The 26,395-nt window shown below is 42.5% G+C and overlaps 1 protein-coding gene across 2 annotated transcripts; it reads left to right on the top strand.

Moving 5' to 3' along the window:
• Positions 1 to 332: 332 nt before the first annotated feature.
• On the top strand, positions 333 to 19,816 carry CDK1 (cyclin dependent kinase 1). 2 transcript variants are annotated; one of them, XM_060191300.1, is made up of 8 exons: positions 333 to 465; positions 2,614 to 2,675; positions 12,272 to 12,428; positions 12,864 to 12,987; positions 15,265 to 15,435; positions 16,637 to 16,800; positions 16,919 to 17,060; positions 19,466 to 19,816. In XM_060191300.1, exons 2-8 carry the CDS (start codon positions 2,639 to 2,641, stop codon positions 19,562 to 19,564), a joined length of 894 nt encoding a protein of 297 aa, XP_060047283.1. In that variant the 5' UTR covers positions 333 to 465; positions 2,614 to 2,638; the 3' UTR covers positions 19,565 to 19,816. The 2 variants fall into 2 exon arrangements, with proteins under 2 accessions (XP_060047283.1, XP_007517448.1); XM_007517386.3 differs by lacking the exon at positions 333 to 465 and having other exon boundaries at positions 2,613 to 2,675.
• The last annotated feature ends 6,579 nt before the right edge of the window (positions 19,817 to 26,395 follow it).

A 26,395-nucleotide genomic window follows, 5' to 3' on the forward strand; every position in this document is an offset into this window, starting at 1 on the left:
TGCATATAACTGTAGTATCACTTTTGTGATAAGCTACTGGAGTACAAACATTTATAATCGCTCCAGCACTGGGATAGAGAGAGAGAAAAAAAAAAAAAAACATACAAAAACTAGAAAAATACTATTGATATCTGTTTTGGATGACTGAAACCAAGAAGACGACTTTGTTTTGGGAGGGGCACAGTGCGCTTGCGCTCTGACTCAGTGGGCGCCCGCCCGCTTGCTTTTTCGCCAGCCGCCGTTTCCACCTCCTTTCGCGCCCTAGCCACCCGGGAAGCTGGGTCCTAGTGGAGCCACGCTCTGATTGGCTTCTTTGAAAGTCTACGGGCTACCTGATTGGTGGGCCCCGGCCCCTTTAGCGCGGCGAGTTTGAAACTGCTGGTCCTTAGTTTCTAGGCTGGCGCTCGGGCGGAGCTGTGGGACTCGGTTGCGGCGGCCGCTCCTGCAGTGCGTGCGGTGGACCAGGTAGAGCTGCTGCTGGGGGCCCCGCCGAGGGGGCCCGGAGGAGGTGTTGAGCCCGCCGGTACTCCGGAGGCCTGCTGGGCGCAGGGCGGCGGGGGTGGGGGGGTGTCTGCGTCGGGCCTGGCTGGGCCTTCGCCGCGGGTTCGAGGCCCGGGCCTGGCGGGCGTGCTCGGGACGCGGCAGAGGCTGTTGCCGGTGCTCGGAGCTGCACACCTGGGCCCGGGACCAGCTGTTCGCCCCCCGCAAGCCCCCGGGAAGCTTCCCGATTGTAGTGGAATTGCAGCCCGGCGGCCGCCCCTCGGTTCAGCCGTCGAGAGCCTGGTTCCAGCCGGTTTCCTGCGTTCCCTCCGGCCGACGAGACAGACAGACACACAGACACACACACACACACACACACAGGCTACACCGCACCTGGGCCAGGTATGGACCGTATGTCCCCCCACCCCCCCCACACACACCCAGACAGACGTGGAGAACTGAAAGCTCAGAGCCACAGGGTTTTCGTTGTTGATTATTTATCTATTTACTTATTTATTTTTGATCGTTGGTACTTTTTGGACGACACCCGGCAGAAAGTCAAAAAGCTAAAAAAAAAAAAAAAAAAGTAGAAACCGCTGGAGAACTTCCCTGTCCGTTCAAACCGATGTATTTCTCGAGTTGCTAAGGGTCCCATGGATGGAGCTCTTGGTGGGGAAGGAGATCCCAGTCGCTGGTCTGTTGTTACCTCCAGCAGCTGGAAATAATAAAAAATAATAAAAGAAAACCCAAGTTCAAAAGGCAGGCTGCTTTCTTGATTTCCACAAGAGTTCTAATTGGAAAATGAAAAAGAAGATAATTGAATTCAGCTTTTGAAATGGTTGCTTTTTTTTTTTTTTTCTTTTAATCAGAAGCAGCACACATTGTACTTGAGGAATATTGTTATTCCTTGACCATTATCTGTAGGAATGCACCTTTTCCTTCAGGGTGCTAAGGGATTTTTTTTCATTCTTACAAAAAGCCCCTTAAAGGTCTTGGATCCTGTTTGTTATGTGACTGTGAAAAAAAGAGAGGGAGAGAAGACTGACTGACAGTAGATCACTATTACTTAAATGCCTTTTTGCTTCTTTTAAAGGCTTTCCAGTTAGAAAAGTAATGTGATCACATTTCAGCTTCCTACTCAAATCTTCTTCTTTTTTTTTTAATAGAGAACCACCATCTCTGGGGTTGGTGTTTAAAACCACTGCTTAGCTTAGTCGTGTGCAATCAAATAGTTTTTTCCTCTGTATTGGGGTCAACGGCTTACAGTAAAATACAGTAGTTGTTACACGTGTAACATTTCTGTTTTCTGAATTAACACCAAACCCCCCCCCCCCACTCCCCAGGTCCAAGTGCACCAAGCCCAGTCCAAGTTCTGCTTTGTGTTTTCCTTTCTGTTCTTACTTTTCAACTTCTTTTTTTTTTTTTTAATATTTATTTTATTTATTTATTCCCTTTTGTTGCCCTTGTTGTCTTATTGTTGTAGTTGTTATTGTTGTTGTTGGATAGGACAGAGAGAAATGGAGAGAGGAGGGGAAGACAGAGGGTGAGAGAAAGACAGACACCTGCAGACCTGCTTCACCGCCTGTGAAGCGACTCCCCTGCAGGTGGGGAGCCGGGGTTCGAACCGGGATCCTTATGCCGGTCCTTGTGCTTTGCGCCACCTGCGCTTAACCACTTTTCAACTTCTATGCGAGAGATCATCCCATAGTCATCCTTCTCTTTCTGACTGATCTCACTTAACATTCCTTCAGGCTCCATCCAAGACGAGGTGAAGGTGAATTCATCATTCTCAGTAGCTGAGTCGTTTTCCATTGTGCATCTAGACCACAACTTTCTGAGCCACTCATCTGTTGTTGGACACCTGGGTTGCTTCCCGGTTTCGGCTATCACAAATTGTGTTGCTGTGAACATGGGTGTACACAGATTTTACTGGACGGGTGTGTTGGGTTCCTTAGGATCTATCCCCAGGAGAGGAATTGCAGGGTCCTAGGGTAGGTCCATTGATGTCTAGCCTCCTGAGGGTTCTCCAGACTGCTCTCCACAGAGGCTGGACCAGCGGGCAGGAGGGCTCCTTCGCATCCCCCCCTCCCCCAGCAACCACTCCAGCATTAAATAGTCTTTTTCTCCTTTTAGGATCTGCCATTCTCATTGATTAACAATGGAAGACTATATCAAAATTGAGAAAATTGGAGAAGGTGAGTGACTTTACTGTGTCAAAATTCAACCCTTCAGGTCTCTTATAGTTCTCCTGTAATAAACACAGTGCACATTTCAGGATCTAAATTAGTAAGCCTGCCTGATGGTCTTCCTTGCAGTCACCACGTATTCTAGTACTAAACACTTAAAGGAAGTAACTTGTATGCGGGAGAGAGTTCAGAGATATCTCATAGAGACAGGAACTGACGGGGAGGGGAAGATCCTGTGGGAGAGAGACGCTGGCAAGCAGAACCCCCCAGTTGGTGGTAAGGAGGACTTGAACCTGGGTCCTTGCATGTTAACATGTCCAAGCTACCAGTCTCACCTCCCCCTGGCCTCCATACTGCACATTCCTCAACGTGAAGCTAGGGAATGGACCCACAGTCTCACATATGGAAGATAAAATTGCTGAGTGGCTTCCTTGGGCCAGTTCCTTCTTTTTTTTTTTTTTCTTTTTACCTTCGAGGTTATTGCTGGGGCTCAGTGCCTACACTATGAATCCACTGCTCCTGGAGGCCGTTTTTCTCATTTTGTTGCCCTTGTTATTGTTGCCCTTGGCGTTGTTGGATAGGACAGAGAAATTGAGAGAGGAGGGGCAGACAGAGGCAGAAAGACAGACACCTGCAGACCTGCTTCACTGCTTGTGAAATGGACACACACACACACACCCCCCCCCCCCCCCCGCACAAGTGGGGAGCTGGGGCTCGAACTGGGATCCTAAAGCAGGTCCTTGTACTTTTGTACTTTGCGTGCTTAACCTACTGCACTACCGCCCGGCCCCCTCCTTTTTTATTTTAGTGGGAGAGATAACACAGCATTACTTTGCTTCATGGAGTTTTTGCAGTACCATCCATGGTACACCTGTGTGGTGCTCAGGCTGAAAGCTAGTCTCCCACAGTTATTTTTAGGATGACATAAGTATTTTTTTTATCTACAATTCACAAAATGATCCAGTAGTTGAATGTTACTGAACTGTTAAAGGAGGTTACTGTTTAATCTGCCATGTATATGTGTTGAATCTACTATGAAACCTCTAACAATGCTTACCATTATTTGTTCCCTTTCTCTAGAACTTTTTGTTCCATTAAGTTTTAAAGGATATTTATAGGTAGTTACATGATGGGATGAAAATTATGAGGTTATGTGAGAGAATGAAGCAGTGTATAATAAAAAGTTTCTTGGGGCCAGGTGGAGGTGCACCTGGTTAAGCGCTCACACTACAGTGCACAAGGACCCAGGTTCAAGCTCCTGGTCTCCACCTGCAGGGGGAAAGCTTCAGGAGTGGTGCAGCAGGGCTGCAGGTGTCTCTCTGTCTCTCTCCCTTTCTTCCCCTCCCCTCTCGATTTCTGTCTATAGATAAGTTTCTATTTGTGATTAATAAAAGGCAAGATTACAGTGTCTGTTTCCACACTGTACCCGCACCCTCCCACCTCTGGGTTTTGATATATTCTAAATTGAAACACACGGTAAAACCAATCCGGAAATAAGTCAAATACACAGAAGCTGTGTCTGAAGCATATTTAATTTCTTTTTATACTTTGTTCCAAGTTAATACTAAACTGCACAAGAAGTAAAACTGAAAACATCAGGGGAGGAATACTGGAAGGAATGTAGGGAAAAGTAAATAATTAACCAAAAGGTCCGTCCTGCAGCCTGGGAGGTGGCACAGTAGATGTGAGCATTGGACTTGTAATGATGAGTCCTGAGTCCAGGCCCTTGCATCACATGTGATGAGTGATTCTCTGGTTCTTCAGCTTTCTCTTCTTCCTTTCTTTCTTTCTTTCTTTCTTTCTTTCTTTCTTTCTCTCTCTTCTTTCTTACTTTTAAAATTTCTTTCTTATTTATTTATTTTAAAAAGGAGACATTAACAAAACCGTAGGATAGGAGGGGTATAACTCCACACAATTCCCACCTCCAAATCTCCATATCCCATCCCCTCTCCTGATAGCTTTCCCATTCTCTATCCCTCTGGGAGTATGGACCCAGGGTCAGTATGGGGTGCAGAAGGTCTGGCTTCTGTAATTGCTTCCCTGCTGAATGTGGGCATTGACTGGTTGATCCATACTCCCAGCCTGCCTCTCTCTTTCTCTAGTGGGACAGGGCTCTGGGGAGGCATGGCTCCAGGACACATTGGTGGGGTTGTCTGTCCAGGGAAGTCTGGTTGGTAGCATGGTAGCATCTCTGTCCAGGGAAGTCTGGTTGGTAGCATGGTAGCATCTGGAACCTGGTGGCTGAGAATAGAGTTAAACAAATAAAGCCAAACAAATTGTTCGCCAATCATGGGCCTAAAGGCCGGAATAGTGCAGATGAAGAGTTGGGGCCTTCGTTTTGAAGATAGCTGGTAGGCCTATTTTAGTTATATTCCAGAGGGCCCAGGACTGTGCAAGTTTTTTTTTTTTTTTTGAGTCTGACCTCTGATACGTAGTTGGATCTAAGTTATTGTCTGGGGAGATGATGTCATGGCTGGAAAAAGGACCAGAAAGCTGGATCAGGGAAGAGAGTAGCTCCCAAATATGGGAAAGTTTAAATACTGTTGACTATAAACCCCGTTGATGTGGTCTGGGGCCCATAGTCAGCTTAGGAGCCTGTGACCTCTGCATCCCTGTAGGTCTGGGCTTTCTCTCCTTTCTTTGATTGATCGGTAAAATGAATATTGGGGGAAAATTGGGAGTCTTGGACTGGGTTGGAGGTATTCCTTTTTAAAAAATTATTTATTAATGGATAGAGAGAGAAAAATTGAGAAGGGAGGGGGAGATAGAGAGACAGCTGCAGCCCTGCTTTACCTTACTGGTGAAGCTTTCTCCCTGCATGTGGGGGGACCAGGGGCTTGAACCCGGTTCCCTGTGTCCCCTCTTTTTATAACTGAATTAAGTGGGGGAGCAGGTGGTAACACACATGCCTGAACGCACGTGCACCCAAGTTTCGTCTCTACCTGCAGGAGCGCAAGCTTCACAAACAGTAGAGCAGTGCTGTGGGAGTCCCATCTCTCCTGCTACTTCTCACTAGCTCTCCAAAAAAAAACAAACCCCTATGAAAAATGCCAGTCTCTGCTGTGGGCATTATGTCCCAGTGATAAATAACCTTGGTGGCTAAAAAGAATTAAAAGTAAACAAGTTTTTTTAAAAAAAAAATTATTTATTCATGAGAAAGATAAGAGGAGAGAAAGAACCAGCCATCACTCTGGTACATGTGCTGCCAGGGATCGAACTCAGGACCTCATGCTTGAGAGTCTAGTGCCTTAGCCACTGCACCACCTCCCGGACCACAGTAAACAAGTTTAATTGCACGTCTAATGTCTTCTGCTTTGTAATGTCTTTTTTCTTATTTCTTTATTCATGAGAAAAACAGGAGGAGAGAGAAAGAACCAGCCATCACTCTGGTACATGTGCTGCCGGGGCTTGAACTCAGGACCTCAAGCATGAGAGTGTAGTGCTTTATCTACTGCACTCGGACTACACCTTTGTAATTTCTTCAGTCCAAACTCGTAGAGCATTGCAGACTGACTTCTTTTTTAAGAAAAAAAATAATTTTTTATTAACTTATTATTATTATTATTATTATCTTTTTTATTAGACAGGTTTAGCCAGAGATCGAGATGGGTGGGGGAGGGGGAGATAGAGCTGGAGATTGACACCTGCAGACCTGCTTCACTGCTTGTGAAGCTCTCCCCCTGCAGGTGGGGACCAGGGGCTTGAACCTGGGTCCTTGCGCACTGTAATGTGTCTGCTTAACCAGGTGCACCACCGCCTGGCCCTGCAGACTGACTCCTGATTGAGCTTGTAAGATGATACCTAAATGTATTACAGGCCGTGGAGTCACAGGTCCCCACACTGCACAGAATTCTGGCCATGGGGCTTCCACAAACCTTTTTATTCTCTTGAGCTACGTCTCTGTAAATGGGGGTCATTATACTTAGCACAAAAGGTTATGATCTACAATAAGGGATACGGAAAACAGTTGGGGGACTTCAATTCAGAGCTATCAACATTGTAGCCTTCTTTCCAGCCTCATATAATACCAGCTTTCCTTGGGCTTTCAGGCATATCCTTGTTTTGTTGATTTCTCTTATCCTTTTGATGGTGACTGGTCTCTGGGAATCATACTTCATTGACTCACTTTCCCCTCGCTCTTGTTCAAGTGCATTTGGGAATTCTCTCTTCACTATTCTGAATACCCCATTTCTTTAATGCACTGTAAGCTCCAAGCGGGTTGAGGTTTTTGTCTTACACACAGCTGTTCAGTGACCTGACAGTCATGGATGCCCAAATTATTTTTGTCACCAGGGTTATCGCTAGGGCTCAGTGCACACACGACAATTCGCTGTTCTCAGCAGGCATTTCTGCCCCCCTCCCCCGGCTTTTTAAAAAAAAAATTATTTATTCCCTTTTGTTGCCCTTGTTGTTTCATTGTTGTAGTTATTATTGTTGTTGTTGATGTCGTCATTGTTGAATAGGACAGAGAGAAATGGAGAGAGGAGGGGAAGACGGGGAGAGAAAGACACCTGCAGACCTGCTTCACTGCCTGTGAAGTGACTCCCCTGAAGGTGGGGAGCTGGGGGCTCAAACCAGGATCCTTAGGCTGGTCCTTGTGTTTTGCGCCATGTGGGTTTAACCCGCTGTGCTACTGCCCAACTCCCTTTTTTTTTTTTTTTTTTAATAGGACAGAAAAGTTGTGAGGGAGAAACAGACACCTGCAGTGCTTCACAGCTCTTAAAGCCTGCTGCCCCCCAACCCACACACGGGGGAGCAGGGGCTCAAACCCTGAGACTTACGCCTCGGAATGTGTACTTAACTAGGTGTGTTACCTCCTGGCCCCTCAAATAATTCCTAGTTATATCAGTTCTTCTGAAATGTGTGTGTGTGTGTGTGTATATATATATATATTTTTTGCCTGCTTTCTTGACTGCTCCTTACCTGACTGGTTTGGGTTATGCACTAGACACCATCTAACTTGGGATTTATAGTACATGTCTTGGGGAACTTGGGTTTGTTGTTTATTTTGTTTGCAATTGTTTGAGCTTCAGGGATCTGATTGCTTATCGCCTTGAATTTGGGGGAGTTGCCCACTATTTTGTCAAATAAGAATTCTGCCCCTTTTTCTTCTGGGAACCCCACCCCTATGGTGAGTGTTGAGAAATTATATCCTTTTTTGCTGAAGTTCTTTTTGATGCTTGCTCATTTTGTTTATTTCTTCCACCTCACCACTTTCACCATTAGCTTCTATCTATTGTACTGGTAGGAATATATGGTAGGTATATGGTTTTTGTCTGTCTGTCTCGGTTATTATGTCCTGTATGTTTCTGATTTCTTTAGTGATAAGGGGCAAAAAAAAAAAAAAGATAGAGGCAGGCAGGGGAGAGGCACCTGCAGCACTGTTCACTGCCTGTGAGATTTTTCTCTTCATAGATGTCTCTCTGCTTTCTGCTGTGACTTTTCATACTTTTTCTGACTTGGTTGAGGTTTTCTGCCGTCGAACTTTCTGTCTTTGAGTATCCTTAGGGCCGCAGGATATTTTGATCTTTAGGAAGTTTATAAATTGTTGGCTGGGGGACCCCCTGCTGTTTTCCTCTATCAGTGTGGGCGGCTCCCTTTTCTTCTTCTTTGCTTAGTCTTCTCTGAGGACCTGGGCAGGGGTCTGTGTTTGAATCTGGGTAGTGAGAGCCTCTGGCTTGGAGTCTTCATCTCCACCCCCCACCCCCACCCCAGTCGTGAGGGTTGAGGTCTGAGGTCTGATGTGTGATCAGCACCTAGGTCTTGGTAGTGACAGCCCTGCACTCTGGGGCTGACCGGGCAGAGAATCTGGTGTGCAGTGAGCCGCAGAGACGGCTGTTCCTTGAACCCATCTGTTCTGAATACCAACATGAGGTCCCCGGGCTGCTGCCTTGCAGACAGGTATCTGGTTCAGGTGCATCTGCAGACAGGTGCATCAAGTCCTCTGTCCACCTCCATTTCTCTGGCACTGCAGACTGTGGTCTTGAATAGGAGTGGGCTGCTGGCATTTTGGCACTAGTGTTTTCCTATCTGTTTAGTCAGAATAATATTAAAAGGATTATGTCTTTAAATTTTTTTTTTTTTTGTACCACAGCACTGCTCAGCTCTGGCTTTGGTGGTGCCAGGGATTGAACCTGGGACTTTGGAGGCTCAGGCATCAGAGTCTCTTTGCATAGCTACCTATATAACTATTAGGCTATCTACCTCAAAAACAATTTTTTAATGTCTTTATTGGGGGATTAATGGTTTTCAGTCGACAGTAAAATAAAATAGTTTGTACATGTGTAATATTTCTCAGTTTTCCATATAACAATTCAACGTCTACTAGGTCCTCTGCCATCATCATGTTCCAGGACTTGAACCCTCTCCCCCCCCCCCCCAGTCTTACTTTCATGCAATACACCAACTCCAGTCTAAGTCTCTGCTCAGTGTTTTCCCTTCTGACCTTGTTCTTCAACTTCTGTCTATGAGTGAGATCATCCCATATTCATCCTTCTGTTTCTGACTTATCTCATTTAACATGATTTCCTTCAAGCTCCATCCAAGATGGGGTGAAGGTAGATTCACCATTTTTAATAGCTGAGTAGTATTCCATTGTGTATATACCACAACTTGCTCAGACACTCATCTGTTGTTGAACACTTGGGTTGCTTCTGGGTTTTGGCTATTACAAATTATGCTACTTTGAACAAAAGCATACACAAATCTTTTTGGATGGGTGTTTTTGGTTCTTAAGGATATATCCCCAGGAGAGGAACTGCAGGGTCATAAGGTAGGTCCACTTCTGAGAGTTCTGACTGCTCTCCACAGGGGGTTGACCCATTGACATTCAACCTCCAGCATTTGCTGCTGTTACCTTTTCTGAGGTATGACATTCTCACAGGAGTGAAGTGGTATCTCATTGTTGTCTTTATTTGCATTTCTCTGACAATCTGTGAGCTGTAGCATTTTCTCATTTTTATTGGCCTTTTGGATTTCTTCTGTTGTGACTATTCTGTTCATATCTAATTCTCAGTTTTGGATGGGGGGATCATTTGTTTTCTTGATACTAATTTTGATGAGCTCTTTGTATTTTGCTTATTAGCCTCTTGTCGTAGGCATGTAAAGATATCCCATTCTGAGTAAGGGGTCTCTTTTGCTGTGCAGAAGCTTTTTAATTTGATGTAGTCCCATTGGTTGATTTAGTCTCCTTTTTAATTGGGTTTGTATCATTGAAGATGCCATTAAAATTTATATAGAAAAGAGTTCTGCCAATATTTTCCCTTTTAATAATTGATGGTTTCTGGTCTTACATTTAAGCCCTTGATCCATTTGGAATTTACTTTTTTGTTAGGTGAAATATAGTGGTTCAGTTTCATTCTTTGTTATCAACCCAATGTTTCCAGCACCATTTGTTGAAGAGACTCCTTTCCCCATTTAATAGTCTGGGCACCTTTGTCAAAGATTACTTTGAGATCCGGGAGTGTGATGCCTCCAGTTCTGTTCTTCTCAAGATTGTTTTGGGAATTATGTCTTTTCTATTTTCATTTGCCTCCAGGGTTATTGCTGGGGCTTGGTGCCATGAATCCACTGCTCCTGGAGGCTATTTTTTTCCCTTTTGTTGCCCTTGTGGTTATTGTTGTTGATGATGATGTCGTTGTTATTGGACAGGAGAGAAATGGAGAGAGGAGAGGAAGACTGAGGGCAGAGAAAGATAGACACCTGCAGGGATAGATAGCATAATGGTTATGCAAAGAGACTTTCATGCCTTAGGCTCCAAAGTCCAGGGTTCAATCCCCTGCACCACCATAAGCCAGAGCTGAGCAGTGCTCTGGTTAAAGAAAAAAAAAAAAAAAAAAACCCTGCAGACCTGATTCACTGCTTGTGAAGTGACCCCCCCCCCCCCTTGCAGGTGGGGAGCCAGGGGCTTGAACCGGTATCTTTACGCTGGTCCTTAACGCTTCGTGCCATGTGCATTTAACCCATTGCCGGACCCCGGGAATTATGTCTATACTTTTTTTTTTTTTTTTTTTTTAACCAGAGCACTGCTTAGCTCTGGCTTTGGTGATGCAAGAGATTGAACCTGGGACTTTGGAGCCTCAAGCATGAGATTCTCTTTGCATAACCATTATGCTATCTACCCCCTTAAATTAAAAAAAAAAAAATCTTTTTATTATCTTATTGATCGGGTAGAGACGACCAGAAATCGAGAAGAAAGCTGCGGGGAGAGAGCGAGGAAGAGACATCTGCAGCCTTGCTTCACCACTTGCAAAGCTTTCCCCCTGCAGGTGGGGACTGGGGGCTCAAGAAAAAAAAACAAAAAACACCCAGGTCATTGCACATTGTGACATGTATGCTCAACCAGGCCTGTCACCACTGGCCCCTTCAAATTATGGTTGTTTTAATTACATTTATATTGGGTAGAGTACACATTACCAAGCGTCAGGACCCAGGCTCGCCTGCCAGGGGAGAAGCTCTGAGAGCCTTGAAGCAGCTCTGGTGGTGTCTCTCTCCCTCTCAGTCCCAATTTATGTCCTATCAAATGAAAGGGGAAATGGGTGCTCCTGGCTGTCAGGAGTAGTGAATTCCTTGTGCAGGAACCTAAATCCAGCGAAAACCTTGGTGGCAGGAAAAAAAAAAAAAAAAAGAATCCATACCAGTATTTAGGAAGGCACAGAACTAACTTCTCAACTGAAATATAAATAAATGAGTGAAGTGTATATAGCATCATTTTTACCGCTGATCAAAGTATCTGACATCCTAATTAAGATAGAATTTTTTTTAATATTTATTTTATTTATTTATTCCCTTTTGTTGCCGTTGTAGTTATTATTGTTGTTGTCATTGTTGGATAGGACAGAGAGAAATGGAGAGAGGAGGGGAAGACAGAGAGGAGGAGAGAGACACCTGCAGACCTGCTTCACCGCCTGTGAAGCGACTCCCCTGCAGGTGGGGAGCCGGGGTTCGAACCAGGATCCTTATGCCGGTCCTTGTGCTTTGCGCCACCTGCGCTTAACCCGCTGCGCTACAGCCCGACTCCCAAGATAGAATTTTGTTAGCGGCTCTTGTAATTTTAAAAATGGGCCTCCTTAGAATGTTCTAATCAACTTTCAAATGGGTGTAATATATATATCCTACTGTGTAGTTATAAATGTAAACTTCATTAAGTTTACTAAGTGCTTAATGCATTTACCTCATTTTTCCTGGGCAGACATTGGCTATCTATTTGAAACGTGTGAACTTTTCTGAAAAACACCAATTTATTCTTGTTATATTTCCTGAGCCCATGTCTTTACACTGTATTTTACCTCTACCTAATTGTCACATTCGATATTTGAAAGGAGATACATTTCAACCTGCTAAAAGTAATTTTTCTTCCCTAAAATATGCTAGAGAGTTAACTGGGAATTTAAATGTCTGGGAATCATAATGAACTGCATTAATTTCTAAGCCATAGACAAAATAGGCTGTAGTTTTCTGGAGTTGGTCAGGGTATTATTAGTAAGATGATTCGTATCTGGCCATAACAGACATCTGTCCTGTGACACCTTAAGAGATTGGCTTGTCTTTGAAGATATTGTAAATGTTGGAGGCATCACATAGCAGGCATTCACTTTGTATTTCAGGTACCTATGGAGTTGTGTATAAAGGTAGACACAGAGCTACAGGTCAAATAGTGGCCATGAAGAAAATCAGACTAGAAAGTGAAGAGGAAGGGGTTCCTAGCACTGCAATTCGGGAGATTTCTCTATTAAAAGAACTTCGTCACCCAAATATAGTCAGGTATGGTATAATAACGGAAATTAAACTTTTTTTTTTTTTGCCGATCATTTCAAATATGAATCTCAATGTGGAAAGTTTTACATTTGCTTAATTTCTGGCCAGACTTTGTGGAATGGAATAGATCCTTAATGGAAATGTTGGACAGAAAAAAAAGAGATTGTTAAAGCAAGGGCAGGGTGGTGGGGAGACAGGATGGCTGTGCAAAAAGACCTTCGAGCCTAAGGCTCCAGGTTCAGTCCCTTGCACCACCACAAGTGAGAGCGGAGATACGGAAGAGGGGGTTGGCCAGAGGTCAAGAGCAACGTCATAAAATTTCTTAATATGTGATAAGCTGTGGTAAAAATTTGTGGAAATAGTTTATTTTGTGAGAGATTCAAATACCCAACCTTTTAGTTTATTTTTCTTTATTTAAATGCAATTGTTTTCCCTCTTCAGTCTTCAAGATGTGCTTATGCAGGACTCCAGGCTGTATCTGATCTTTGAATTCCTTTCCATGGATCTCAAGAAGTACTTGGACTCTATACCTTCTGGTCAGTTCATGGATTCTTCACTGGTCAAAGTAAGACACTTGATAGATTTCATTCGTCTTTCTCCTTGGATTGTTAAGGCTCTGCTCTATTTCATTACCTGTGTGTTGTGGAAATATATTTGGAAAATATATCAGAAGGTAAATCTATGCCGTTCAGCATCATTAATGGTTTTCCTGTTATGTTCATTTTACATATGGCCTCTAACTCACTTTTTAATATCTTTTTTATGTCTTAGATCATATGTACACCGGTAAAATACATGGCAAGCGTTTTCCCAGTGGAGTTAGTAGGTTACCTTTCCCCCTTTAGTTTGTTTAAATTTTGGATAGTTGAAAGGTATAAATAATGGGGTTGTTAATGCTTTTCCCCCAAATGGGAGAAGTATGGTTAGCTAGTTAAAATAGACTGATTTTTTAAAAAATATATATTTTATAAATTTAGGCTATAAATTACTAATATTACTAGTGCACTCTTTCTGTAATGCCCTTGATGCTTTGTTTAGGGAACACGTGTCTTACACACTGAACAACATAGATAGTTGTATCTGTTCAAATAGTCCTGATATGTTTGTCATTTCCTTAGAGCTTGTTTGGTCAGTGGGGCTTAACCACTGATGACCAACTTTTTCAAACAGGGAAGACACCACAGCACAGAAGTTGTGGGGACTGGGCTCCAACCTGGGCTATTGAACACATGGCAAAGCAGGCGTCACCCTCCGTGCAATCTGTCTTTACGGTCCACAGATTAAATTCCTTTTTACTTTTACTTATTGGATAGAGACAGCCAGAAATCAAGAGGGAGGGTGATAGAGAGGGAGAGAGACAGAGAGACACCTGCAGCCCTGCTTCACCACTTGCAAAGCTTTCCTCCTGTAGGTGAGGACCGGGGGCTTGAACCTGGGTCCTTGCGCATTGTAATATGTGCGCTCAACCAGGTGCGCCAACACCCAGCCCCTAGATGAAATTTCAAGAAACATTGTGTACAGTAAATTGGAATTTATTAGGGAAGTAAGTAAAAGACTAAATGAATTCATGTAGACAAACATGATATCACATGTGAATAGGTTTCCCATTCCAAATGATCCCTGATAGTGTTGTGTTTTGCAAGGTTCTTTTTTTTTAATTATTATTATTATTACTTATTTATAAAAAGGAGACACTGACAAAACCATAGGATAAGAGGGTTACAACTCCACAGAATTCTCACCACCAGAACTTTGTATCTCATTCCTTCCCTTAATAACTTTCCTATTCTTTAACCCTCTGGGAATATGGACATTGTGGGGTGCAGAAGGTGGAAGGTCTGGCTTCTATAATTGCTTCTCTGCTGAACGTGGGCATTGACAGGTCGATCCATACTCCCAGCCTGTCTCTCTCTTTCCCTAGTGGGGAAGGGCTCTGGGGAAGCAGAGCTCCAGGACACATTGGTGGGGTCGTCTACCCAGGGAAGTCTGGTTGGCATCATGCTAGCATCTGGAACCTGGTGGCTGAAAAGAGAGAGAACATACACAGCCAAACAAGTTTTTTGACTAATCACGAATCTAAAGGCTGGAGTAGTGCAGATGAAGAGTTGGGTGCGGGGGTCTCCGTTCTGTAGATAGCTAGTAGGCCTATTTCAGTTATATTCCAAAGGGATTGTGGCTGTACTAGGTTTTTTGTTGTTTTTTTTTTTTTTTCTTCTCCCACCCCCCCACCCTGAAATCTGATATGCAGGTGGATCTTAGTTATTGTCTGGGGAGATGACATCATGGCTGGAAAAAGGACCAGAAAGCTGGATATGGGAAGAGAGTAGCTTCCAAAAGGGAAAGGTGTATAAATATTTTTGACTGTAAACTCCATTGGTCTGATCTGGGCCCATATTCAGCTTAGGAGCCTATGTGACCTCTGCCTCCTTGTAGATCTGAGCTCACATTCTGTGGTCATGAGTAGGAACCTTCCAAGCTGCCCCAATATCAGGACCCATCTTCCTCAGGTGTAGCATAGAGTCTGTTGTCCAGCCTCCCTTCAGAGGATGGAACATTCTCTACCATTGTTGATCCAAGTTGAGGGCAAGGTCCTATGGGGGCCCACAAAGGGGTCTGTTGTGTTGTTCCTGATAGAGATGACCAGTAACAATGGAGAGAGGAATTTATTTGAGGTCGAGGCCCATCATATCTGTTTGGGGCAAGGTTTTTTTTTTTTTTTTTTTTTTTTTTTCCTTTTTTGTGAGTTATTTCTTTGTGTCATAATTTATCTCTATAATAAACCCCTACGATTATTTAGAGAAACATTGTGTGTTTAGGTTAATTTTTGCCATTTCCTTTTCAGAGTTACTTGTACCAAATCCTACAAGGGATTGTGTTTTGTCACTCTAGAAGAGTTCTACACAGGGACTTAAAGCCTCAAAATCTATTGATTGATGACAAAGGAACAATTAAATTGGCTGATTTTGGCCTTGCAAGAGCTTTTGGAATACCTATTAGAGTGTATACACATGAAGTAAGTAGAGTGTGGAAATGTGTTCCATAAAAAATTTTCCAGGGACTGGGTGCAGCAGCGGGTTAAACACATGACGTGAAGCACAGGGCTGGGGCAAGGATCCTGGTGGTTCAAGCCCCCGGGTCCCCACCTGCAGGGGGCTCGCTTCACAAGCGGTGAAGCAGGTCTGCAGTTGTCTGTCTCTCCTCCTCTGCCTTCCCCTCCTCACTCCATTTTTCTCTGTTCTATCCAACAACAACGATAGCAATAACAATAATAACCACACCAATTAAGGGCGGGCAACAAAAGGGAAAAACAAACAAACAAACAAAAATGACCTAGGGAGGCTGCTCAAGCCCAGTGACTCTTCCTAGTACCGCGTAACTCTTACTATTATTTTATTGTCTGCTTTCAATTCACCCTACATTGCTTGTTATGTGAAGATGTAGCTGGAGCCTTAAATATTTTTCCTTTGCCTGCTGTCATGTTAAGCTTTGTCACTAAAGCGTGCTGAAAAGACGTACATGAAGAAACACTTTTCTTGCTGACTTAAAAGTAACAGGCTGGCAAAATCTCTCCCTTGGGTAGTGCCCTGCTTTGCTACGCATGCATCCTGGGCTCCAGCTTGGCTTTTTCTTTTTTTAATATAATTCTGTTAGTGACTTAATAGTTTACAAGATGCCGGGGGCATAGTTCAATACCGTTCCCAACCCTGAAATTCTGCGGCAGCACCTCCACCCCAACCATCGTAGTAATCACAGAATCTTAGTGACAGATGACTACTTTTTTTTAGCCAGGGTCAAATTGGAAGTGTTCCACATATGAGGGAAACTGTCAGCTAGCTCCTCTTACCTCCTTAAATAGGCATAATTATCTGCAGTCAAAACTTGAAGTGCCTTTGTCTGGTTTGTATTCTTATATATGTTTATTCCATGTTATTTCCCTGCCATCTTTAAACCAGAGCACTGATCAGCTGGGGGTGGGAGAGTAGGCATTGAACCTCGGACTTTGGAGCCTCAGGCTCCATAACCATTATGTATTTTCCCCACCCTATATATTCATTCTCTGTTCTGTGTAGAGTTATTTAACTTGTACACGGTGTTAACCAAGGCACATGTTACTGCACAGCCTTCTAGAGGACAGTCCTACTGAAACAGAAATGTTCTGTTTAAGTAATGTGGTTCCCCACATGCACTTACTGTGAACCTTGGCTTTGTGCTAGGTGGTGACCCTCTGGTATAGATCTCCAGAGGTATTGCTGGGGTCAGCTCGTTACTCAACTCCAGTTGACATTTGGAGTATAGGCACCATATTTGCAGAATTAGCAACAAAGAAACCTCTTTTTCACGGAGATTCAGAAATCGATCAGCTCTTCAGAATTTTCAGGTATTTTTTTGTTTTATACTTAGTCAAATTCGGCAGCAATAAAGGGCTACATAAACACCACAGTGAGATTCCATGTAAGCTTAAAGTAACAAGTTTTCTTTTTGCCGTGATCTGTTAGAGCTCTGGGCACTCCCAACAATGATGTGTGGCCAGATGTGGAATCTCTACAAGACTATAAAAATACGTTTCCGAAGTGGAAGCCAGGAAGTCTAGCATCCCATGTCAAGAACTTGGATGAAAATGGTTTGGATCTGCTCTCAGTAAGTAGCCCTTTATATTAATGTTGTTGATTCTGATGTACTCAAACATTTCTTTTTACTCAAGGATAGGGACAAAACCATTATTTATCAAGCTAAACACCTAACTATTACGACTAGCTCCATTTTGAAGAACCAAGAGACAGAAATTGGCTTTGAGAGGAAGATTTACCATTTGTTTTTGTTTTGTTTTTTATCGCAGTACCACATGTATGTAATATAATAGGCAGCACTGATGTATTTCTGCTTTGTAATAGGTGGGGACACTGATAGAGATCTCCAGAAATACTGCTGGGGTCGGCACTGTCAAGGAGAGACAAGTGTTGATACTTTTGTTGTTGTTTTAAATTGCTGGCTTATGGCCTTAGTTCTTTTCCCTTGGTTCAAAGCCCAGCACCACATAGAGGTGCCGTGGCACTGGGGCTGGGCCTCTAGCTCTCTGAAATGAAACAAAAATGAATGACTTAAGTGATGAGAATAAGAATGAAATCACTCAAAGTTTCTTTTAGAACAGTATTTAAAATTAATGTGCTTTCAGAAGGAATTTGTTTTGTAAGTCTCAGGGCCAGGCAGTGGCGCACCTGTTTGAGCACAACTCTGGGGAAGCTTTGTGATTGCTTGGTGAAGCATTGTTGCAAGTTTCTCTCCGTCTCGATCCCTCTCTCGCCCCCTTCCCTCTCAATTTCTGTCTGTCTCTATCCAATAAAGAAATAAAAATCATAAAAGGTTTTTTTAAAAAAACATAAGTCTTGATATGTTTCCAAAGAAAATTCTTTGGCTTGATAAAAAATCTAAGTTTTAAAGCCAGTTACTGCATCATTACATAAATCTCCTAACTGTGACTCTTAGGGTCCCTTTCACGGTTCCTTATGCCACTAAACTCAACTCTTTTTCCAGTTTCTTACACCGTGTTTCACAATCCTTTTTTACCTGTTCATATATTTTTTAAAATTTTATTTATTTTCCCTTTTGTTGCCCTTGTTTTTTGTTGTTGTAATTATTGTTGTTATTGATGCCATCGTTGTTGGATAGGACAGAGAGAAATGGAGAGAGGAGGGGAAGACAGAGGGAGAGAGAAAGACAGGCACGTGCAGACCTGCTTCACCACCTGTGAAGTGACTCCCCTTCAGATAAGGAGCCGGGGGCTTGAACCAGAATCCTTAAGCCGGCCCTTGCACTTCACACCACCTGCGCTTAGCACGCTACACTACTGCCCGACTCTCCTGTTTGTACATTTTGTTAATCAATCATGTTATTGGAGAGAGACAGAAACTGAGAGGGAATGAAGAGAAAAGCTTCGCTGCTCAGGAAGCTTTCCCTCTGCAGGTGGGACCTGGCGCTTAGTTTCTTGGGCGCTGTAGTAAATACACTGGTGAGGGAGGGCGTTACCCCAGCTCTCTGTCTTTTGCAGTTTTCTTTTTAAATCATCTGAATTTCACTTCAGGTAATAAAACAAAAATCAAGTGTTGTAAATTAGAGTCTTCAGTCACTATTGACGTCTTAGACTGAATCTTTATTGTTACAGACTGTTCTGTAAGATACTAGATTGTCAGAAATGTCGATGCATTTTTGTATAAAACATGTCTTGGCTTTCCCAACGGCCCAGTACTGAACTGTAACCTTATAGATGCTTGTTGTACATTCTGCCACTTAGTTGTGGCGACTCAAAGTACCGCTAGACTACCAGGTGTTTCCCTGTAATGGGCTTCAAAATAGTTATTGCCACCATCAGTATTAGGAGCTGTTATGGAACAACTCGAATAACCACTTAATTCATAAAGTGACTATCATTTATCTAGTCATCTTAAAAACCTTTTGTCTTGCCTTTAAAACTATGCCTGCTTTTGTCTTACACCATAATTGATGGCATAAAAGTAATCAAAATATCTTAAAGTTTAGGTAGATTTAAAAAAAAAAAAAAGACAACTAATTAGCTTATAACTTATTAGATGAACAGCTAATGGTTACCAAGGAGAGCTGCCAGGAAAAGAGGTGGTCGGTCGGTCCAGTAGACTTCAGGGAGGGGCATAGAAGAGGTGAAAATTCATAATTCTAAAATGACTACAGGCTTGCAGGTGAAGCTTACCTCTATTATTAAAGTTAGGGAAAAGAAATGGGACATGGGGATCTTCCTTTCTTTCTCTCTCTTCCTTTCTCTTTCTCTCCTCTCTCTCTCTCTCTCTCTCTCTCTCTCTCTCTCTCTCTTTCTCTTTCTTTCTTTCCCTTGCCTCCAGGGGCTCAGGGCTGGGGCTCAGGGCTTGCTGCACTATGAATCCACTGCTCCTGGAGACCCATCTTTTTCCTATTTGTTGTTGTTGCCATTATTGTTGTAGTTGCTGCTGTTGTTGGAGGGATTTCTTAATAAGTAACTTAACTTTCCTGTTTTTACTTTTTTTTTTTCTCCCCAGAAAATGCTAGTCTATGATCCAGCCAAGCGAATTTCGGGCAAAATGGCACTGAATCATCCATATTTTAATGACTTGGACAATCAGATTAAGAAGATATAGTTTTCAGACAGTTTCCACATGTTGTTTCAAGAACAGACAGTTACATTTTTACTGTTAACTCTTGTCTATTTTTTTTGTCTATGTACTTTTCTTTGTTGTAAAACCTCAACTGTGTGCTTCTCATTTCAAAAGTGTAACTTAAATATGTAAATATTGTTGTATGAATTTAAATATGATAACTGTATATGTGTGTAGATCTCGCTGCTGCAACTACATGTTACTATAATAAAACTCTAAAATCTGTTAATATCAGCAATCTGGAAAATTGAAGTCAGCGTAAATCATCTCAAGCTTTATGTCAGTTTCATTGTCCTGTTGGAACTACTAAAATTTACTGCTAAATTTACATTTCATAATGCTTTGAAGTCTTTAAGCTCTGAATGTTTATTTTATTATTTTTTTTTTGCCAAGTGGTAACTATATAACTTGCCTAAAGTGAAAAAAAATTGCTATTGATGTTTCAATTTTTTTTAAATTTCTTTATTGGGGAATTAATGTTTTGCATTCAACAGTAAATACAATAGTTTGTACATGCATAACATTTTCCAGTTTTCCATATAACAATACAACCCCCACTAGGTCCTCTGTCATCCTTCTTGGACCTGTATTTCACACACACACACACACACACACACACACACACACACACACACACACACACACACACAGTCTTTTACTTTGGTGCAATACGCCAGTTCCAGTTCAGGTTCTACTTGTGTTTTCTTTTCTGTAAATGTTGGAGCATTCAGAATGAGAAAACTCCAGGCTTAGACTTGAGAGGGAAAAAATGTCGAATTATGGAGATTTTCAGTAACTTGTAAAACAGATGTTAAAGTTCGCCAAGACTAGTACTAAATCACTCCAGTTTGCTAGTCAAAGATTAAGCACTACTCATAGGGAAAACAATTTAGATGATTTTTGAACTATTCTGTCTTTAGATATATTTGTGCAAGGCATTTGAGCAGATCTTTGGGCCTTGGAGATAATTATACAAAGGAGACCTCTTACGTTGACTTTTAATTCTAAAAACTTTGCAGGTTTAGGCAGTGTTGTTTAGCATCTTCATAGGTCCTAATGTGTAGTCAAAAATTGCTAGCTATGGGAACTTAATTGTTAAATAATATTGCTTAACCGTCCTACCTATTAGAAGCCTCATTTATATTAAATTAGGGACTAGCCACACACGAAATGTCTATAAGACTGGTTTAACCGTTTGTATGTCTGTCTCTAGTCTGATCATACACCCAGGTATCCTTGTTACCTAGATCTACAACGGGCATTCTTGAGTTCTTGATTAGTTCACCCGACTGATTGCATAAGTAGTGAGACTGTGAGATGTGGCATTTGGTATTGGTCAGTCTGCAGTAAGAATGCAGTCTGGAGGTCAAGAGTCATGTGGAGAGTTACTGTGGTTTCACAGTGGGGATATGGGAAATGAAAGGTTAAAAAGATTCCGAGATGATGGCCTACCTAAAGACTTACATTTTCTTACTCATGAATTGAATTGGGTGGGCTTGAAATGAGTGGTTACAGCCCTTGACTGGCTCAGAACTAGAATTTACTTACCACTCCCAAAGACATATACAGTATCGGTTGCTGGTGCATTTTATGTAATTATTCCGTCATGCTTTTGGTTCAGCAAAGGAGAGATAGTGACTGAGAAATGTTGAAGGCTTTGTGGACTTGGTAGGAACAGGATGCAACATCACTGAGATTGTTCCAGAGTCATTAATTGATATTGGTGGACCAAAGGAATAAGATGGAAAGATAAGACAACTGCTGACTTGCTTCACCACTTGTGAAGTGACTCCCCTGCAGGTGGGGAGCTGGGGGCTCAAACTGGGATCTTTATGCTGGTCCTTGCGCTTTGCGCCAGGTGTGTTTAACCCGCTGTGCTACCGCCCAACTCCCTACATGTTTTTGTATAGTCCTATGTAATGAGCGTTTATATCAGCTCCAGTGACTAGGTGAGTAACTGTTGAATTGGGTTCTTGTCTCATGCATACTTGGCTTGTCCTGTGGTGCTGCTGTTACAGGAAATAACTTTTCTGAGACCCCCGTGGTCCTTAGATCTAGAAGTTCTGGGTCCTACCTACCCTGAACAACTCTAAAAGTGAGAAATGTATCCCAGGAAACCTTTCAAAAAATTCTCAAGCTGACTCTGATCTAGTTATCATTGCTTGGTGGTAACTTTTAACAACTGCAGCTATAGCTAATTTACTCCTAAACTTCATGACATCTTTCACTAGTTCTATTACTGCTTAAATTCTCTCCTCAGAGGATTTGTATCACCAATATGACACAAACACAGCACTGTTGACAGTCTTAACATCGTCCTCATCTAGAGGAGTTTTTTCTTTAAGCAGCTAAGGATGCAGAGGAGGACATACATATTGTGCAATAAACTTTACTAGTTTGAATGTGGATGCTGAGTATATGGATTGCATAGTTTGAAAATTCACTTTAGATTTGAGTTCACAAAATAGCCCAACAAAGCCTTGACTGGGGACTTGGGTAAGCAGGCACAATTTTTTTTTTTTTTTAACCAGAGCACTGCTCAGCTCTGGTTTATGGTGGTAAGGGGGATTGAACCTGGGACTTTGGAGCCTCAGGCATTAGAGTCTCTTTGCATAACCATTATGCTATCTACCCCCCGCCCAGGCACAATTTTTTTTTTAAAGGAAAATATGAATATTCTGTACTTTGCTTGAAAGCTGTTAATTGAAGAAATACACCAGGGTACTGTTCAACTCTAATTTACAGTGCAGGTATTGAACCTGGGACTTCAGAGCCTCAGGCATGAGGGTCTCTGCATAACCATTATGCTATCTACCTCCACCCAACTAGCACATTTTTTTTAGCCTACTAATAATAGGTCAGTCCTTTATTTGTTCAAATATAATAGATTATATACTCATAATGGTTTCATAGGACTTTAGTGTTTTGAACAGACTTTTTTTTTTTGTTTTACTGTTTATTTATTATTTTTATTTAAGAAAGGATTAATTAACAAAACCATAAGGTAGGGGGGGTATAACTCCACACAATTCCCACCACCCAATCTCCATAACCCACCCCCTCCCCTGATAGCTTTCCCATTCTCTAGCCCTCTGGGAGCATGGACCCAGGGTCATTGAGGGTTGCAGAAGGTAGAAGGTCTGGCTTCTGTAATTGCTTCCCCGCTGAACATGGGCGTTGACTGGTCTGTCCATACTCCCAGTCTGCCTCTCTCTTTCCCTAGTAGGGTGTGTCTCTGGGGAAGCTGAGCTCCAGGACACATTGGTGGGATCTTCAATCCAGGGAAGCCTGGCCAGCATCCTGGTGGCATCTGGAACCTGGTGATTGAAAAGAGAGTTAACATACGAGGCCAAACAAATTGTTGAGCAATTTGACATGCGGACTCTCTCAAAAGCCTAGACCAAGTAGATTAGAAGCATCCAATAGCACAGCTATATACAAGATACTGGATACTATACAGCAAACCATAACAAAAGGACTTTTCAAAGTTAACCCAATTACCAAATAATGAACAGACTTTTGGAATGAAGAAACAGGTGGGTGAGTTGACTAGTGTTGAGTGAGAAGAGTGCAAGGTGAGTAAGTGGAAAAAGAGGGCTATTTCCAACTTAAAAACAGCATTTAGAGGAAAATGTAGGAATGACACTGACTGATTGGGACTCTAGGTTGTACCTTCAGAGGGAAGAATGAGGCTTAAAGTAGTGCTTAGAAGCAAGGACAGGCAGTTTTGAATCCTTTTGCACAGTGTAAATTAAAGAGCTTCGTACCTTAAAAGCTTCAGAAATTTGTTCAGTCCTAGAATGGATTGTTATAAAACAGGTATTACTGGGACCAGCTGGTGGCGCACCTGGTTGGCTACACACAATGCAAGTACCTGGGTTCAAGCCCTGGGTCCCCACCTGCAGGGGGGAAGCTTCAGAGTAGTGAAATAGTGCTGCAAGTGTCTGTCCTCTCTTAATCTCCCTGTTCCACTCTCAATTTCTGTCTCCATAATTTAGAAAAAAACAAAAAAAGGTATTACCACTGTAGCAATGTTGTAAAGCTGAAAGTCTAGTTCTCAAATTTACATCAGGATCCCCTGAAGAACCTTTTAACAAAGATTGTCGGTCAATTCCCAGAGTGAGTCAATAAGACTAGTGTGGCCCCATAAGCATGAGTTCCCAGCAAGCTCTTTTAGTATCAATAGTTCTGGGCCTCACACCGAGCATCTTACATGGCTGATTTGCGGCCTTGTGGAGAGAACTGGACAAAGGCTTAACTATTTGGTGGGCTTTGGGGGGGTTTATTAGGAAGCATAATGAGACAGAGCTAAGGTCAAGCATACATTTAGGGGTTGAACTGAAGTCAGAACCTAAATCTAATATTTTTATTGAGAAATGTGAGTGGTGAAAAAAAAGTTTTACAGTCAGAAGGCTTCGCTGCTGGTTCTGCGATCTTTGCTTCTGGCCCTGAACAAGCTCAACCTTTCGGAATCTAATTATAATGGAGGACTAATTCCCTTTACACAATCAAGGATAATTCCTGCCTCACAGGATGGTGAGGGATGGAGGTGGGATTGCCAGACATCCTGCTTTTACAGAACACATGCCATCCTTACTAGAGCATTCTTAAGTGTCCGTTCCCCCCAGTATTACTAAAATGAGGCAGAGCTGTTTTCCTGCTCCAATAATTGGTACTTAAATCCATTAAGTGTTAGCACTTGAAGAGCCTAGGTAAAGGCCCCAGCACACAGTAATTTCTTTCTCCTGTGTGAGCCCTCACTTGCTTTTGCATTTTCTCTCTCTTACAAAATGTAGTAGTCCACAAGAGCAGAGGCCACACCTATCCTGTCTTCACAGGCCTTGGTCTCCTCTCCTCAGCATTAGACAAGATTCCAGTGCTTTAAGACTGCCAGGCTAAAGAAGTGCCTCACTTTTAGAATAACTGAAGATCCACTGTGCTGTACAGCTCCTGTTCTTCACAGCAGTCTTGGACTGGACAACTTTTCAGGTGGTGAATCCAAGATTCACACAGCTTGAGTAACCTGTGAAAGTCACAAGACCAGTAAATGCCAGAGCAAGGAATCAACTTTTCACTTCACACTCTTCTCATGGCATCTTACTCGTTTTCAAGTGAAGTCCCTAAAGGAAACATTGATAGAGGTTCAAGAGCTGAAAGGGCTGAATATAGGCAAATCCCATGACTGACAGCCTGGCTGCTGAGGGTTTTCCAAACACCTTAGATCTGCAGACTGCGAACCACATCCTCAAGGTTGAAAGGATCGGAATCAACAATGACACAAGTCCATTTTATCTCATGCTACTGATTCCATCTTTTATTTGGGGGAATCTAGCTCCTATGTGTGATCCTAGGGGAGCACTAAATTCATAGAAGGACCCCGACTGGACAGCTCACACTGTACCATCACCCTTGAGGGGACCCGAATAGAGGTAGAGGGTGCTTGACTGTGTGAGCTCGTTTGATTTTTCGTTGAAGGTTGACTTGGTGCGCTGCCTTTTAAAACCTCAGTGTCGTTATTAGTACACATATCTGTACTAAGCATTTTTTTTATTGGCTAGAAAGAGACAAATCAAGAGATAAGAAGAGAGAGGGATCATAGCACTGCTTCACTGTTAGTGAAGCTTTTGCCCTGCAGGTAGGGACTGTGTGTGGTCTTGATCCCAGGTCCTTGTGCATGGTAACATTTGCTCCCAGGTGTACCATCAATCAGTCTCATACATAGTTTTTCACTGCAGCCTTTGCTGTTGATTGTGAACAATGACTCATGAACTAGATTTTATTATTATTATTTTTACCAGAGCACTACTCAGGTTTGATTTATAGTGGTGCAGGGGATTGAACCTGGGCCTTTGGAGCCTCAGGCATGAGAATCCGTTTGCATAACCATCATGCTATCTCATCTGCCCTGAACTAGATAGTACCTTTAAAAAAAAAATACTTATTTTATTTATTCCCTTCTGTTGCCCTTGTTGTTTTATTGTTGTAGCTATTATTGTTGTTGTTATTGATGTCATTGTTGGATAGGACAGAGAGAAATGGAGAGAGGAGGGGAAGACAGAGAGGGGGAGAGAAAGACACCTGCGGACCTGCTTCACCGCCTGTGAAGCGACTCCCCTGCAGGTGGGGAGCCGGGGGATCGAACCGGGATCCTTACGCTGGTCCATTAACACTTTGCGACACCCGACTCCCTAGATAGTACCTTTTGAAGAATCTAAAAACTTTGGGGAATATTTATACATGGGTACTTTTTTTTTTTACTAGAACATTGTTCAGTTCTGGCTTGTGGTGTGGGGGATTGAACCTGGGATGCTGGAGTCTCAGGCATTAGAGTCTGTATAACTATTATGATATCTACCCTCCACCCACATGGGTACTTTTTTTTTTGTTTGTTTACCAGCTTGCAGTAGAAACTTGTTAAATGTACTTCCTACAGGCAAACATTCCCTGAGGTAGAATTTCAGAATCCTGTTAAACTTCTCTATTAATAACAAAACCAGGATAAATTTGAAGAATTTGTTTGCAATGGCTATCAGTAGTTCTTCATATTTGTAAAGAGCTTTGTAATTAAGTATCTCATGCTATTTCATTAAGCAGGAACTTTCTACACTGTAAAAAACACCCTGAACTATAAAAGCACAAGAAGAATTATGCCATAACACGTTTTTTCGGTAATACACGGAGAGAAAATATATTTTTTCCAAATGAGCATAACCATTTATCTCAATAATTCTGGTGTCATGACTGACATTTATGTGCAAGAAAATAAAAATGTATTCTTCGTAAAATGCTCACTGCTCCTAGGATCCAAATGCA

The sequence above is a fragment of the Erinaceus europaeus genome, chromosome 1, assembly GCF_950295315.1.
Source record: "Erinaceus europaeus chromosome 1, mEriEur2.1, whole genome shotgun sequence".
NCBI classification, from domain to species: Eukaryota; Metazoa; Chordata; class Mammalia; order Eulipotyphla; family Erinaceidae; genus Erinaceus; species Erinaceus europaeus.